This window comes from Aulonocara sp. 'chitande type north' Nkhata Bay, linkage group LG12, assembly GCF_057382095.1.
Source record: "Aulonocara sp. 'chitande type north' Nkhata Bay isolate Kocher_YH1m ecotype deep benthic linkage group LG12, A_spYH_male_GT1.1, whole genome shotgun sequence".
In the NCBI taxonomy this organism is placed as follows: Eukaryota; Metazoa; Chordata; class Actinopteri; order Cichliformes; family Cichlidae; genus Aulonocara; species Aulonocara sp. 'chitande type north' Nkhata Bay.
The window spans coordinates 36177883-36195348 of record NC_141355.1 but is presented as its reverse complement, the minus strand read 5'-3'; the positions used below and the strand labels follow the sequence as shown (position 1 = coordinate 36195348).

Below are 17466 nucleotides of genomic sequence, written 5' to 3'. Positions count from 1 at the left end.
AATAGGTGTAAAAACAGACCGGCTCAGTGATCTGTTTGTTCCTGAAAACAAATTCCTGAGAAGTGTCCTAGAGACGCCACAACAGCAGCTGATGGGAAAATGTGCATCCAGATCTTTGGAGTTCGTAATCAAATAAAGCACTTGATGTGTAACGTGTTGGTAAGATGAAATTCCCATCAAAATTGGATTTTCTGCAGTCCGGTGTGACATCAAGATCTTTTTTGTTTCTATTTTAGAACTCATGTTTTATTTATTTCTAATAAATATAAAACATAAGCTGTTAAAATAAGCAAGCGCATTTTAGCATACCACTATTGTAGCTAATGGTAATGTCATTAGCCTTCCTGGTATTTGGACATTGCAGCAGGATCTTTTAAGCATGTGGAAATGTTCGTGGAAATCTATCCAATTTAAGTGTTTCCCACAGAATCAGATTTCATTTGTGGCATTGGCAGCTTGGACGATGCTTGCATCTGCAAACATTTTAGCTGCAAGATTCAAACAAATCAGCCGATTCTCAAAGTGAACTCAAACTCTGTGGGCTTAGACTGACGCTAGCACTCGTTATTCTTCTCTAGAGTCTCAGTCTCCTCAGTGGAACAGCACAAAAACCAGTTTAACACTTACTGAAGGTTCTGGTTAGCAGGTGGAGTCCAAGACAGAGAAGGTAAAGTACATTTGACCTCAGGACAAGCTTATCTGGGGTCAGGCTAGCCACCAGGAAGTCAGGAAGCACTGGGGCTACTGAACTAACCACCTCCAGCGCCACTGAAATGTAGTCATAAGCGAAGTCTAAAGCAAAGAATAAAAGTTTTAGTTAAAACTCTTATTCAAATTTAGAGTCACTGACTGTCAAAGTTGTATCCATTAGTTGGTTATTTAAAAAAAAAAAAAGACTGAAAGCTAACCATTGTGCACCCGCATTCCCAAATGTCAAAGCAATCTCTCCCCATAATGAGCATGTTCTGTAATGTTTGAGCTTCTAGAATAGGAAAATTCCCAGAAATGGTTCTATTTTCAGGAATGACATGGCCATCATTCCCAGTTATTGTGATGCCAGCACAAGAACCACTGAGGAATAAAGCCAAAGTCTTTCTATAAGCAAGTCTCACCACTTGCATCCCTCTCTGGGAAGTTATTTTGATTACCAATTTAGCTTCAGTTTCAGTGGCCTCGAGGACACCAACAACACATGTACAGAATCGCCAGTAAATCTTTTATTTATTTATTTTTTTTAATGCTTAAAAAGTTTGCAGATTTTGCCCCAAATAAAAAAAGTTTTGCTTCGGATTTCTTTTTGGGGGCTGTTACAGATTCTTCCACAGGTTTGCTCTCATCATCTTTTGTGTGTCATTTATAACAATTCTTATACATGTACTGAGCAAACAAACAGAATCTCCAGTCCGGCTTTGACAGTCACTAGTCATCTACCGTTATTAAAGCAAACACCCTGAAACATGAGTCAGTGAAGCATTCTGACACAGATGACTGATTTCACATAATACGCCTTTTTTGACATAGTGCCAAACGTTTGAAGCCAGCCCTGAGTTAATGTTTATTAATATAAACACACCATAAGTTACAATAAAGAACTTTAAATATAACCGTGAACATACACTCTGTGGACTTGGAGTTTTTAGAAAAGACACACATTCTGCAGAATGAGCAGGAACATTGTCGGATTACATTTCATGGGTTAAAAAAATTATAATTTTGATCATTTAACCAAGGGTTTGACAACATGAACATTTCTTTGTTCTCCCTCTGTGGGTTTCAATTGTAGTGAAACATCTTTCTGTTAATATTGGGGAGATCACAGTACGATAAAACACTTTATATCATCTGTCATTTTAATTTAACACCTCGTGATAAACTACTAAATCCAGATGTTTCCTAAGCACACATGGAAGTTTCTGCTGTGGGGTGATTATGCTTCTGACTTCAAGTTATTGCTTGTAAATGGGTACCGTCAAGGAAGAACACCCTGTAAAACCTTAGATGACCAACCAGCATTAATTAGCAGAAAGCTAGCTTATATGGCTAAATTGGCCTCTCTGTAAGAAATGTTTTGTTTACTTCCACATTTTGCATGCAATCAAATATGTATTTTAGCTAGGCTTCAATTCAGCCAACTGCTGTACAATGGGATCAGTAGGAAGTAGAATGGCTCTGCTTAAAGCAAGCAGTTTCCTTTAGGTTGAACGTGTCTAAACTTGTAAAACTTTTAGGTGTTTTCACAGGTTGTCTTTTCTTACCTCCACCAAAAATGAGGTAAGAAAATGTCTTTTTTGTTGATAAACGTCTTTTTTTTTTTGGTATTTGAGTTAAAATTTACTGAGATGTGCCAGCAGTGTTTCGTTGCGAGTAGCAGTGTGTTATTTGCACCTAAATATAAATGTTTGGTGCTAAAGGAGAGACATCCAAAAAAAGCCAAAGTCAGGATGTTTCAAGTTGTTCTTAAATCTCTAAAATACTATAGGGCATGCTCATTATGGGGGGACGAAAACACTACGTAAAGGTTAGTATTTATTATTGTGAAGTTATGAGAATCTACACTTTACTGTGAATCACCATCATCTTGTCAGCCAAACATTTCTGTTAAATACCATCCTGCTGAAAAGCCCCATAATTTGTGTAAATGTTCTGTCAATCAGGAGTGAAATGAGATGAAAAAAAAGAGTCATGTTTTTCTCCTTCTAAATGGCAAACAGCTCATTTTGGAAAGTCTGTAACAGCATGCTGAGAAGGAATAGATTAAATGGACAGCCAAATGTTTCTGGAGTCACTTAAACTGCGTGACGCCTCCTTAATCCCACCACATATAAATCACAGACACGGCGGGCTTCGTGATCAGCACTAATGAGCTCAATTTCTATTACAGCTCCTTTGGATTTAAAAGTTAGTGTGACAATACACCAAGTGTTTCCTCACCAATCCCACACAGCACCCTCGAACTGTACAGAGGAACATTTACACTCAAACAACTCCCAGTGACTGCTCAACACAGAAAACCAATACAACAAAAAAGAAAATGAATTAAGCTGCAGGATATTCATGAAACAGTACAAAAGTGACTCGAAAAAGTCTTTATTCCAACACTAAAGTAGCAAAACCAACAGAAGACCAGTGATGTGTGTTTGAAGTATCTTAGTTTTTCCTGTTACACTTTGTAGATGATCCCTACACGCTCAGCTCATCGAGTCAACTTCTGAATTACCGAGAATAAGTCTGTGAACACAAGCAGCTTTGCTTCCTTTGCTGGGTGGCTGGGCTCAGCATTAGCGGTAGGATGAGGAGCTCAGATATCCAGAGGGATCTTTAGAGTAGAGCTGCTGCTTCTATGAAACGAAAGGAGCTAGTTGAGGAAGTTTGATGATCTGGTTAGGAGACCAGGCACATCCAACTGGAAGAGACCCTGGGGAAGACCCAGAACCTGCTGGGTTGACATCTGGGTCTACTACCATGGGAACACCTTAGAATCCCCTTGGAGGAACTGGAAAGGCTGAGCGCGAAGAAGGATGTCTGGTATAATCTGCTTAGCCTGCTACCACCGCAACCAGACCTTAGATAAGATAATGGAGATGATGCATAGACAGATGGCTGGACAGGTGGATGGATTGATGGACGAACAAATGGATGTCTGTGTTGTCGTCAATTAGGTTTTTTGCAACATTTCCATTAGGCATAATTAACTCCAGAAAAATCAGTGATTACTTTTCTGAATTTACCCAAAGCGCAGCTACTCTCATGTGCTCTGCTGGTTTGTGAAGTCAAGTTTAAAACTGTCAAGATGAGCTTTCTCGCCATCTTGCCGGATAGATCCAACTGGAAAACCGAATGCTCATTGGCTAAAAACTTGTTAATCACAAATCATTAGCCCGAATAATCCTGTTTTAAAAAATATACTTCATCATTTCAAACGAGTGATTGACCACATAAACTCATCAGGTATTTACTAAGGTCTCATATGAAGGCCGTTATTCCCACAGACCTGTACAGGACTGGTCTTTTACCAACAATGGGTATCAGCCCCTGGTGGCCATTAAGAAAAGTGCAGCTTTAAAGCATTTGTGCACGGGATTCACTTTTCAGACCAGAAGCTACGTCCATCTTTTATAGTCCATGCTTAGCAGATGTTTTTGCATCAAACATAACTTACTTTGAAAAAACTTCATAGGGGAGAACAAACATGCCACCTTTAGTCTTCCACTTCTACACTTGGGTCACTTACATGTTAAATTAAAATCAAAAGAATTCATCATGTGTAGCCCATGAATATGCATAATGAATTTGCTTGCACTCTTTAAGGAAACACTACTACACAAATTTATGGAAAACTGGCCTAAAAACATTGCTCTGGACCAGTCAGACAGTCAGATCAGGAGTTCAGTTAAAAATCTTTTTTTTTACTTTTACTTTCAGCCACTTCAGTGTACATGAGGTCGAGCTGTCTCAAACGACACGCACAGTGTCTATAGTTAGCAGCAGCTGCTCCTCACACTCCCATCCCCCCTTCATCTTTATTCATAGCTCTCCACGATGTGTTGTGTGATTTGTACCACTATGTTTTTCCTTCTTCTTTTAATTCTTTTTCTCACAGTTAGCAAATGTTAAACAGCTGAGCCAGTTACACGTTTGCACGTTTACAATGAATTAAATACTATTCTGAGTACATTTTAGTCATATTATTCAGAGCTCTTGTCTTTTAACAGCAACTCATCCTACTACAGGGGAATGAACAGATCACACTTGCATATATAAAAGCATGTAATATGTGTTTTCTGTTTAAGATAATTTAAGAATTAAAAGTACTAAACAGTTTACATTTTTGCTTCTATGTTTTTTATTGCCCTAAACGGTGTTCTTTGGCTACATTTAAATTATTTATTCCTTGTTATTGTATTTATTAGCCTGGAAGTCTATTACAAAGAAGAGGCAGTATTACTCACATATAAAACCTGTTGTTTACGGCTTTATGGAGCTAAAATAATCAGACATCATGTGCTGGCTTATCCAAAGAAAGTTTGTTGCTTTTATTAAAATCAAAATTTGAGTTTTTAACTTCTAAACAAATGACAAGAGAATCTATTGTAACTTACTACATGCACAACCCCCTCCTAAAACTTTAACCCTTCACCAAAGTCTAATTCCCAAACAGGCCATATAAAGAGGTGAAGGAAGGTAAAATGTTTTAATCTCTATCCCTGGAAACAAGTGAGGTTCCAAGAAGAGTCAAAACACAAGAACACACACACACACACACACACACACACTTATCAGGACCCCACGCTTTTGGTCAGTCAGTGTGTAAGGTGGAGCGTTCCCAAACCACATTCCTCAGTCCAGATGGCTTTGTTCAGGCTCCATGGAAACCTCGCACTCAAATCCACCGACCGCTTTCCCAGCAGCTTGGAGGAGGAGGAGGCGGAGGAGCAGCTCACACCAACACTCGGCTTCACCCTGGTACATTTTTACAAGGTGTTTGTTTCTAATCTCACCTGCTGCCTTTGACTCTCTTCTGTTCCCTGTTTTCACTCTCACACTTTTCCTTTAATGCAGGAGGAGGCTGCCGTGAGTTTCTCCCCCATTACCCCAAATTCTGCAGAAGAGGTTTTAACAGAGTGCTTTCTGGCTCTGCTCACACCAGCTCTGGCTTCTGCTCTTTACATGTGCCTCGGCTGTCTGTAACGAAAACAACCTTGGAACAAAACCAAAGGAAACACTCCAAATCCCCATCCAGCAGCCGCCTCGTTTCAATTCTGATCTGACCCAGACATTTATTAAGACTGAGGTCTACGTACAGCTCGCACATGAGCCCTGAAATTAAAATCTGCAAAGGCTGCCCCTGTCACTCAACACTGACCTAAAAGGAAAAGGTCAACATGTTGTATCAGGGGGTTTGATTCACCTCAGCTGGAAGAAGTTGGGAAAAAGAGTCAGCTGCAAATACAGGATTTTGTATGAACAAAAACCCAGCTTCAAACTTCAAACTCTTTGTGCTTATAAAATAAATATATGGTGAGAAAAGAAAACTGGAAAAATATACAGATTCCTGTTAAGGTGTGGCTCTGCAACTTATCAGAATGTGGGATGGTTCCCAAAGGCTAACAAGGCAGAACTGGCTGGAGCATTAAAACATTAAAATACATAAAAGAATCAGAGAAGACAGAATACCTGTGATGCACGCAGTTAATTTTGTGCCAGCAGCAGCTTTCTGGCACCAACATCCCACTTTCTCTAGTGGAAAGTCCAGCATTGTGTTGGTGGAAAAGAAAAACAGTCGTTCAAAGTCAGAATAAACTGACTTTGTAGTTGTTCATTCAATTTATTTGGACGAATCTCATTTCTGGTCAGTTAGAGAGTCAGTCTACTGCTGATGATATTCACACCGTTAGTCACACTTTCAGTCTGAGTGCACCTCCTTTTACTGCTCCTCACTCACTTAGTCACTCGTGGAGAGACAAGTGATGTAAAACGACATCAATGTGGTTGATGACAACATGTTCGGTTACCATAAGTGCAGTGACAGCCTCAAAAGAAGTAACACACCAAACACAATGACAGGGAGAAAGCACCGTCACCTGAGCTTTTGCGTCATTTCAACTCCTTCTGATCACAGCTTGCAGTAAATTTCAAAACTGCTGCAAACCTACAAATACAAGTTGTTATTAAAGCTATACTGAAATACCTACAAACAGCTGCTGCTTTGTTGTTCACCTTATATGAACATTTATATAGAACAAAACAAAAAGAAAGTTTGATACTGAAACTGTCAAAAAAAACAAACAAACATTTAAGCTGTTGAAAGATGTTACAGCTATCAGCTGTCTTCATCCTAATCCATAATCTGTTATGTGAGACAGTATGTGGGTTAAAACTTTACCAATATATTTTGATCCCATTTGTTTGTAAGTAGGATTTAACAAAACCTTCAAGTTTAACCATGAGCCAAAAAAGGACTTATTTTTTCTGACAGACATCAGAATGTTGTAAAGAATACATTCTTTCTTACCAAGTATGTGCACTATCACACATCACAAAGGACACAGATTAAACATTTTCACTTACTAAAATAAACCTTATATAAACTGTTTTAGAGGCTTCAAAAACACTTGGTTTACCCCCCAAAAATGAAAGACTTCATGGGAGCAGCATTTCTGCGCTGTGCTGCGATTGCAGCTCAGTAAAAACAAGCTGCAGAGACAGAAGACAGATGCTGAAACTGCTCTCACCACAGCCGGACAGAGCTCACATAAACAGAGGACATGAAACCGCCTGTGAGGAAAAAAAAAAACTAAACGGAGGCCGTGACTGTGCCTGTCCTCTTCCAAGCGCTTGTCCTGCAGGCAACCCTTTCATCATCCGGTACGTTTGAACCAAATCACGAGTATTTATAAAAGAAATCTGCTCTGATCCAAGCATATTTTCCAGCAGCTGAAAACAAGCTGTCAAACTTCTACAACGAGCATCACTATCCACATTTAATTTACCATCGATCAAACTGAAAACACAGTTAGGTTTTCGTACAGGAGAACAGGTTTGAAGTCAAATAATGAAACCAAAACCAAAGAAGACCAACAGATTAAATAAAACGGTAACATCCTGGCTAGACTGGGAAGTATTAGTAAAGCATAAGATCTGCAAACTGAGTGACAAAAGCACAGGAGGACAGGAAGAGGACATAGGAAACGAGGTTAAAACTAAGAAGAGCAAATAAAGGATATGAAGTAACTCTTCAGAGTATTTTTGAGGAGATACAGTGGAGACAAAAACCGGAAACACAGCATGAGAAAAAGGGTGAGACAGGAACACCTCGACATGAAAAATAACTTAATTTTTCAGTTTACAAATGAACTACAGGAAACAGATTTAAAACGTGCAACTTATAAAGAAAATAAATAAATAAACCACAGCTTGTACTGTTGTGCTGGTGGAAGTCTGTGAGGACTGGCTCCTTACTGGTGGACATCGGCGGAAACTAGGCTGCGATGCACAGTTTTAACCCTTTTCAGCAGCACCCCCTGTTCTGTTGTCTTTATTAGGAACTATTTATCATTTATTTGGTGTTATTTTTGTTATCTGTGGTGGGCTAAGACAGCTCTATACAATCTTGTCAATGTTACACAAGTTTACATATCTTTTCTTATGTTTGTGTGCAACTGTGTTAATCCAGCCTGTCTTGAGCAGAACGCTGATCTTTTTCAGGTGAAAGCATTTTCTAAAACACCAACTTCTTTTAAAATGTTAACACAGAAAGTCGTCTTGGACAGTTTCCTTAAATTTTGACTATTTATTTACAGCCTGCTTCATCTCTGACAAACAGTTTTGTGGTGTCTCAGGGGTTCAAGCACCATAATCTACGAATCACATCTGCTACTGCTGTTCGGAAACCCTTACATGATGAAAAATAAATCCATCACGGTGAGCTAAAGTTACAGGAACTGGAATCAGTTTTGTTCCGACCTTCTCTGAGCTGCCAAAAAACATTATTAAAACTGACATGGCTAGATTACTGGAGTTCATGTTCCTGCTCTTCAGACGTTCAGTTCTCTTGTAATGTGGGAAAACTGAGCCTAAATGACCCCTAGAGCAAAGACAATCTCTCCACTAACAATCATTAAAGTTGTGATTACACACTAAACTCAGCCTGCAAGACTGAGATATAAACTTGTGGCCTGTGATTTGAGTTGCCCCTCCACCGGACCTCACATGTGATGACTCAACATGTCGGCAGAGCGGGATCCTTATCGCTCATCCCGGCTGCGTGGCTCCGGGGGCCCGCGGCCGCACAAGAAACACAAACATTCAGGCAGGACCCCGGTCGGGTCGTATCGAGCGCTCAGATAAACAGCCAGACGGCAGAGTGCTGAGGAAGCAGACGGATCCTGCAGAGTCCACGGACGGGGACAGGAACGGGCGAGGAGTCAGAAAGCCACAGGGTCGATCCTCGCTGACGCCATCACCCTTTTAACAACCATTCGAGCACAACAGTTACTTCCTCCAGCTGCTTTAACTTTTTTATCGTGTATTTTATTTTATTTTTTTTAAATACACCTACTGATCATCATCAGTGTAAATGTGTCAGTGTTAGTCCAGCGGCTCATTTTTCTATTTTTCTTTATTATCTGTCATTATGTTCAAATTAAACACGACCAAAGTTTCACATAACAAGGTCAGCGCATGTACAAATAATCCCTGCGAGCCAAAACCTAAAGCTTAAAACAACTCTAAACAGACTATTCTGTCCTACTATTGGCTCTGTATGAGGGGACGTCCCAAATATGTTCATCTCCCCTCTGCCAATCAGAAGAAAGTCAGCTTACAGGGAGGGTGGCCTTAAAGGGGGGGGATCTAAAACGGCTCGTTTCAGACAGTGAAGGGAACTGAGGGGAAATGAGTAGAGCAAATGGTAACGTAGACTTCAAAGGTAGTAATTAAACAGCTCACATGTGGAACCCTTTGATGATTCAGTATTTCTTGGAAAATAATATGTTTAAATGGGAAGTTTATCAATTAAATGTCAAATTCATAGGTAGTTTGGCCCTGGTTACAGTGAAGTACAACATGCTCAGTTACAGCAAATAAGATAACCTTTATTAGTCCCACACGTGGGAAATTTGTTACATCAGTCCTACTCATTTTGCTCAATACTGAAAACATTATTTAACACAAATACAAATTAACTATAGAACCATCATATCATGTATTTCTATAATTAAGATTTAAACCAATCTATTTAATGAAAACGAGGCAAAAATGGTGGGAGACATGGAAGCAGGATTAGCGGATGGTTTTGACCATGACCCCTATCTTGCAAGGGCAAACTCCTGTTCCTGCCGGCTACAGTTTTCACCATGACCCCAACCGCCCCTTGCAGATGGAAGCAAAACAAAATACAACAGAGAACCCAGAAGACTAGCACCAGTGTAGGATGAAGACAGTGCAAGCACCTCTTCATTCTTCTAGGCAAACCTCACCACCCAAAAGTATCACTTTTATTCACATAACCTTGAGCTGGACTAAACGGTAAGCTTTTTTCAGGAAAAGAACGGCAAATGTCAGCATACCACTGCATTCACCTGTATCTGTAACTGTTTAGGTCAAACACCACCTGGAAAATCAACCTTCTTTTTGTAATGTCCAACTAACATCCTAAACCTAAAGCTTAAAACAATTATAAGACAGAGAAGAGTTATGCATTCTGTAAAACTGACGGCTATTTTTCCTTTCACTATTTGTCAGTTTAGGAGTAAAAAAGCAAACCAAACTGATAGTTCTTACATTTTAATGTCATAATAATTTGGCTGTAATTTGGATGCAATCATCAGCGGGTTTATATGCGGCTAAACACCACAGTCTGGGCTCTGGAATCTTAAACCCACAAGGGAAATCAAATCAACGAGCCTCTTCGGGGCCTTAACCTAACACTGGAGTCATTCTGACTATTGATAAAGTCGACTTTCTCGTCTCTTGTTGGTTGCAGTCAACTTTTGTGAAGCTCTGCTGTCACACATGTGTGATAATGAAAAAGGTCAGCTCTACAGTTGCAATCCCTAACAATCAGTTTCACAACAGGAAAGCCCTTGTATGGAGGAAGTTCACGTTGATTACCTGGTCAGATACCAGACCACCAACATCCAAAAACCCCCCCGCCACACCCCACGCGCCTCCCCTCACATCCCAGCAAAGCGCTAACCGCTGGAAAAGTGAGAGGAAAACAGGAAACAGCTGTTGAGGAGCGCCACGTCCCAGTCGTATTTCTCAACTCTCCTCGCAAACCCGCTCCTCTCTGGATGTCTTCCTTACGTTTTATTTTTTGTTTTGGACGTTCCCTTCTCTCTGTCACGTGGCACACATCTGTAGACTTAACAAAATAAGGGGCTCCAATATTCATCATGGTTGCACACTTGTGCATTAAAGCAGTGCAGGTACATTTTGGTGGGAATTTGCCAAAAGTGGTTTAAAACAGAGGTGGCTGGATGGTTTCCTGCTTGCGTTTCCACTGAACTCCCCTGCAGCTGCTTTCGCTCGAGCCAAAACTTTACAGATACAAAGAATGACTAAATGCCCCGTGATACAGTTTTATAAACTGTGTAGAAGAAATAAAACATTAAAGCACGGAGTGCAGAAGAAGTAGGGTGGCACACATTAACAGAGATGTTTGTGACTAAGAGAACAGATTCATCACTGAAGTCTACTTTGGATTCTCTTTACTGATATAAACTATTTATACAGTTAAAGCGGGCTACAATGCCTTTGATGTACTCATCATTATATGTTGGATTAGTCAGCAGTAGTGTCGGTGATGTGCGACAACTACTGCCCGGAAACTGCCATCTCCACCCAACGGATCATGATACTTCAACATCCTAAGAACTACATCCTGGAAGTACTGCTGGCAGCGCAACACAATACTGAGCCAGCAAGATACACTGAAGTGCAAGTGAGTAAATCAGTGCGAACATAATCCAAAGTATTAGTGGTCACATTAGGACTTTTATTTGTTATTAGGACATGTTAATGTTAGTCCCATATGTCCCCCCCCACACAGGGACAGAGAGCAGAGGGAAGTCCATATTGTTACTACACCAAAGTGCCATGAATATACACACACACACACACAGTACTTCTATGACAATTCATAATTGTCCCTCTGCTTTACATCTTCCAAGAGCTCTGGCCTGTGAGCATCCAGTCAAAGCTAACAATTACATTAGTCACATTGAGTTGGATTTATAGATGTTTGTTAAATCTAATTTACAACACAATTTCCATGCAGAAATGTAACTACATGTCATTTCCTCCTTCTGGAATGACTGAATAAGAAGCGGACCAGTTGCAACACTGGCACTTAGCTCAAATGAAAATGCTGGCTAACTGTGTTGCCTGTTGCACAGGCTATACCATAGGCGCTATACAGACTGAACACAGAAGTGTAAATTAAACTTAAAACAAAAACAAGATTTTATTCTTAATAAGAACAAGATCCAGGGAAAAGTCGGCCAGGTACAACTGGCATAACTATGCAGTCATAAAAAGTGATCACACTTTCTTCAGAGTCTCAAATCGCTGCAGAAGTCCTGTGTTTTTCTTAGAAACACAGAAACACTCTCCATCTCCTGCTGCTTATCTATCAGGAATGGTCACAGCAGGGCCAGAGAAATACATCAAGGGCTGATGTGTTTGTGTTTTCACACTGGTGTCAGGCAGTGGTGAAATATCAGGAGCAGCATGGATTAAAAGAATCAGCTTGAATGTCCAAAATGTAAACTTTGAACCGTAAGAATCAGAGCTGATAAAGCCTGCAAACTCCTGCAGCATGTTCTTCTGCCAAATCAAGACGGAGACCATCTGGTTTCTATAGCTCTACAGAGTGAAAACACATTCTCCACAAGCAGTCCAACACACTCGACGCAGTGGACACTCTCGAATGCTGATAACCTCCCAGATAGCTATACTTTCTAAAAAATACTTTGAGTAATCTTTAGCCTTCTTTATATTCACATGGCCTAAAAAAGTGAGCACCAAAGAAAAATCAAATTCGAACGAGTCTTTGTTGGTTTTCAATACAAAACCATTTGGAAAGATTTAAGAGGAAAAAAGGGATTGGGTGATTACGGGCTTCTTGGGGCTGATTGCACATTCCTTTTTGGGATCTACATGAAGGCAGGACAACTGGAGGAACGTTTCACTCGATTAGCAAAACAATCTGAAAGGGATTTACTGTATTACTTTTATAAAAATATACTCGTTGCAGTGTAATTACCCCTCGATACAAAGATAAATGCAGAACGCTAAACTCCCAAAAAAGGTTATAACTAAAGTACAACTCTGTTTTCTGTTTCCCTGAACTCTTTCAAGCCGTTTCTAGCTCAGTTTCTAAGAAGTCCGTGCATGCGGGGGGGGGGGGGGGGGGGGTCCAAGTTATTCCACCAATAGCTAGACTTTAAAGCTCATGTTTAACAGTCTCCTTAGACAATGCAAAGTCTTGAAGTGATTCACAATTTTCTTCTAAGCTCTGCACAGTTTGCTCCAGGGAGGGTGCAGCTACATATCTCCAAACTGAAACTATCCAAGTAAGTCCCGAAACAACCACAAAGCTGGCAACAATTACTGCACCCGTTAAAAATAATTACCAATTTAATATTTTGGTATAAACATTAACCCACTTTGTGGCATTAGAGAGAGTTCAGACTGAGAGTAACCCCTGCAAAAACACTCCTTTATTAGTTTCAGTTGCTCCAATGTGTTACACAGCAGGTATGCAGACATTAGAGGGGCTCTGGAGAAAACACAAGGTTATTAAGCAGAAAAGTTAAACCCTTTGCTTAAACCTGAGCAACATCCACCTGCAAGGCACTGCTGTGGTCATTCAGACTAATGTAAAAGCCACCATAACAGCATTAACAAACCGCACAGATATTTGAAACCACAGGGCAGTCTTTTACCACCAGATGAGATTTAAAATCCATGATATAATAAATTTTTCTTCATAGTACTCAGTCGCCTTTAATACCACCCCAGCAGGGAAGCACCGCCTACAAGACTCCAAATATATTATGTTTGTCTTTTCTAGTGTGGAAATTGACTTGATAACCCCAGTTAGTGTCATCCGTAACTGCTCTTCAGACAAAATACAACATTTAAAGACGCCACACAACCCCCCTCAAAAAAAATACAAAAAAAAAAAAAACCTCAGCCTTGAGCGAGTCTGATTTTGCACAGTAAAAAAACAAAACAAAAAAAAACACAGTTAACACTTTGTTTCTCGGCTCATGTTTCCAAAGGAGAGCGTTGGTTGGTTGCAAGCTAGCATCGGCTAAAACAGTGATGACACATAGACAGGAGGGCGACTGCTCTGGTTACCCATTTACCTCAGTAAACACTTTCTAGAGTATTTTATGGCTTCAGTAAAAAGTTTCCAATTGTACTAAATAAAAAGCCCTGACACGCTGCTCTGAGAGCTAGACAGTCACATTTGCAGCATGTGATCCCCTCTGTGCTTCCAACAGCGCAGTCCCCTGGACACGTTCGCTGTTAATCCCACCCCAACTGTCCCCAACCTTCAAAGAGGCGGGGCCTTGCATACAAAGACCGGGCTTGTCAGATCTATGACATAACCCTAATCTAATGTCCGCCGTGGAGGGAGCCTCCCTGTGCCACGGTTGTTGTCCCCTCCTCTGAGAGAGCCCTTGTTTTCAGTCACAGAGATGATAACTGATCCCAGGGAAGGACTGAGCTGTTATATAACCACCCGAGATGAGAGTGACCTCTGAGGGCACAGAGGGCTCAGACATTGCCGTCCTTGCTCCAGGGGACATGAGCCGAGAGAAAGGGAAAGGGGAGGCATTTAGTTCGCTTTTTTCCTCAGCAGAGGGGAGCTTTAGTTTGACAGATAAACATTTTAGTGAGAGCTGCAATCCTCTGAAGGCAGAAAATAAAAACAATGGATCTCCCTGAACCTCAGAGACCTCTGTGTTTATATTACAACACAAAACTGGCAAAAGTCAGTGGATTCCACTAGAGTAGCTTTTGCTTCTTGTTATACATCACGTTTCCAGTTTCATCAGCTTTTGCACAAGCGTTTCTCAAATTTGAGGCTCAATAAAGCTGTCTCAGAAGGTAGAGTGGCTTGTCTACCAATCAGAAGTTCAGTGGTTTGATCCGCGACTCCTCTAGTCTCATGTTCAAGTATCATTGGCCAAGATGCTGAACCGTACAGTTCCCCCTTATGCATCCACTGGACTCCAAGTTCTTGAGTGTTAGGTTAAGAGCACCATTAACGTTAAATTAAAAGCACTATAATATCACTGCCATTTACCAGATAACCTAAACTTTTTCTGTTTCAATATTTAATACAATCAAACTCAGTACACCTATGCAGATGGCCATAAATCTGATTTTATTGATCTAACTAAAGATTCCCACAGCGTTACTATTGAGGACTTATTTTAGAAATGACCTGGGTGAGGAAATTATATCTACAAATGATTTTAAAAGCATCATCAGGAGACGTTGATGTTTTTTTCTGGTGAAACCACTAGTGTTTTGTTGTGTGTATTTGTATATAGTATATCACATTAGAGATCTTTTATTTCATGTTTTATTTGTTGCATTTTCATGTTTTTTTTTTAAAGCTCGTATGGCTACTGCCTTGGCCAGGCCACCCTTAAGATTTGAAATCAGTGGGAGTTGCTGTTTAAACCATGAGAAATGAATAAAAATGTTCTTATGTTTTGATCACTTGCTGTCACTGTCTGTTGTTTTTAAATGTGTTGTAATTGAATTTACTAACATGTTCTCCAAAGTAACTAGGTTTTGGGCTCTGACCGCAGAGGTTTGCTCCCTCCGTGAGATTATCTGCTCCTCACAGAAGTCCCAAACCGCTTTCCCCGCCACACTGATGAAAGGTAAGAAAACGGAAACATCTGCAGACAAGAAACCTGATCAAGATGATCCCGATCTGTCTGTGTGTTTACTTTCCCCTCTGTGAGCCCCTCTCACACACTCAGTCTGCAGTGATGCTACGTGCAAACAGGGAGGCTGAGTGGGTAGATGAAGAGGATGACCTGCTTTTTAAGTACGCACAGGAACCCCCCCCTCCCACCCCACATACACATGTGTCAGCTGTGGGATTTGAAGTTCAGCAGGCCTGTATGTACATGAGGTCCAAACAGGGTGAGGAAACATCCCAGTAATAGAAGAAAAAGAGGCAGAGTATTTCAACCAGTGAAATAGGAAAGCAGATCTGGAAAATTGTGGTCTCATCGTTGGATCTGATAAACAGGTTAAAAGCACTTCAGAGATCCTCCGCCAATAAAGCACTTAGCTGACTAACAGCGTAGTGCCTCATATTGTTTTACACAATGAGGTCAGTTCAGTAAGCCAGTCTGTAAGAAGGAGAGAGAAGCAGGAGGGTCTTAAACTGACTTCAGACAGTCACTGTATCCATTCAACCTTCAACAAGTGTGAAACACTGAAGCAAAGACCTTGTGTGTCCTTCACCTGATCTCATCTAGAAAATCAGGAACGAGGAAGGAAAAACAGATGAAAGTTATGAACGTTATCAAGGTCAGAAGAAGAAAATCTGAAGTTATGTGACGCAAATGAGAAGATGAAAAGCCCAAAAATCAGAGTTATCTTCCCCGTCTCATCCCCGACACAGCTGAAAGAGCTGGTACACCAAGATTATCTGACCAGTATGAGCTGGTTTTAGAGGTGCTGCTGCTGTTTTTAGTCTGGCAGCCCAGTGCAGCAGAGGTGCCAATGCAGATACACAGATAGACCACTTAACATGGCAACACCCAGCGTTTAAATCTGACTCATGGAGCGAGCTGGTGCAACACAAACAGAGCAGAAACAGGTTTAAAAACAACACAGGGAATAACAGAGACTGCTAAGATGCAAACTTTTGCATCTTTATCCCAAAAATCAACCACCGAATCTGTACTAAATAATATACTAATATACCCTGCATACATTTTAGACACACTGCAGTAATTGCAAGCTCAGATGTACAGATGCACTTTAGTCTACAGATGCACTTTAACCTCCCGTAACTGCTTCCAAACTGTATGAGACCACAACATGGTACTTTAAACAATGTTTTGCATGTGTGAAGAAACGTTTAAGGTTGTTTTCAGGAGTATTTACCTGGAAGAAGTAGCGACAAAATCTCCATCCAGCAGCCGGAGCTTGCAGAAGAGGACGCCGTTGACAAAAGGCACCGCGGTGAGCTCCTCCAGGGTAAGATGGGTCTGAAACTTGAATTTCTTCTTTTTCACGAAGAACGCCATAGTTTAAAAGACTCTCAAAGCTATCAAAAATAACGGGGGAAAACACGGTAAACGGTAAAAAACAAGGCTGTGCTAAAGTAAACGTGCCGACTTGGTGTTTTCAGTGTGTTTTCATTAGAACTCTTGTTCAGGACGTGATTCACCGCAGATATCTGAAAACAAATTAAGCGTTTCGTTCAAAGATGTCCGTAAAAGTGGGAAAAAAAACTTGAGGTGTTTGGTTAAAAGTAATGAAAAAACCCACCTGGGGACATTTTGGGTCCTCTGGCTTTCACCAGCCGCGGTTCAACAACACGGAATGACGAAAAAAGACATTTCAGCTTGCTTTTCTCTTTTGAGTACGGAGAGGAGGAACCTACAGCTAGAAGCATCAAGCTGACGAGAGTATGCTGCGGAATATCCGGTTTTTACCTTTCAGAATAAAGTCTAAACCATGTTTGTCAGGCAAAGATGCATTAATTTCTTTTTCTGTCGGCAGCCAAACTATATACAAACTTAAGATAAAATAAGTATTTTTTTTATCGTATTATTTGATACAGATATTAAAATGTAAATAAAATAAATAAATACATTTGTGATTATCAAAAGAAACATTCTACTGGAATTAATGTTTAATATTAAGATTTTTTTAAAGTGTTCATAAATTGGAAAAAAAAAGAAAAAAATTACT

At 40.4% G+C, this 17466-nt stretch overlaps 1 protein-coding gene across 3 annotated transcripts in view; it reads right to left on the bottom strand.

The window, feature by feature from the left end:
* eeig1a (estrogen-induced osteoclastogenesis regulator 1a) overlaps positions 1-17160 on the bottom strand; it is a 31130-nt gene extending 13970 nt beyond the window's left edge. The window contains exons 1-2 of one of the 3 annotated variants that reach the window (XM_086315441.1): positions 17041-17160; positions 16654-16816 (exon numbers count right to left, since the gene is read on the bottom strand). In XM_086315441.1, coding sequence (XP_086171567.1) covers positions 16654-16796 — 143 coding nt within the window. In that variant the 5' untranslated portion in view covers positions 16797-16816; positions 17041-17160. Of the gene's footprint in view, positions 1-16653 lie in introns of all 3 variants that reach the window. The other 2 variants (XM_086315440.1, XM_086315442.1) reach the window with 2 other exon arrangements.
* Between the last annotated feature and the right edge of the window lie 306 nt (positions 17161-17466).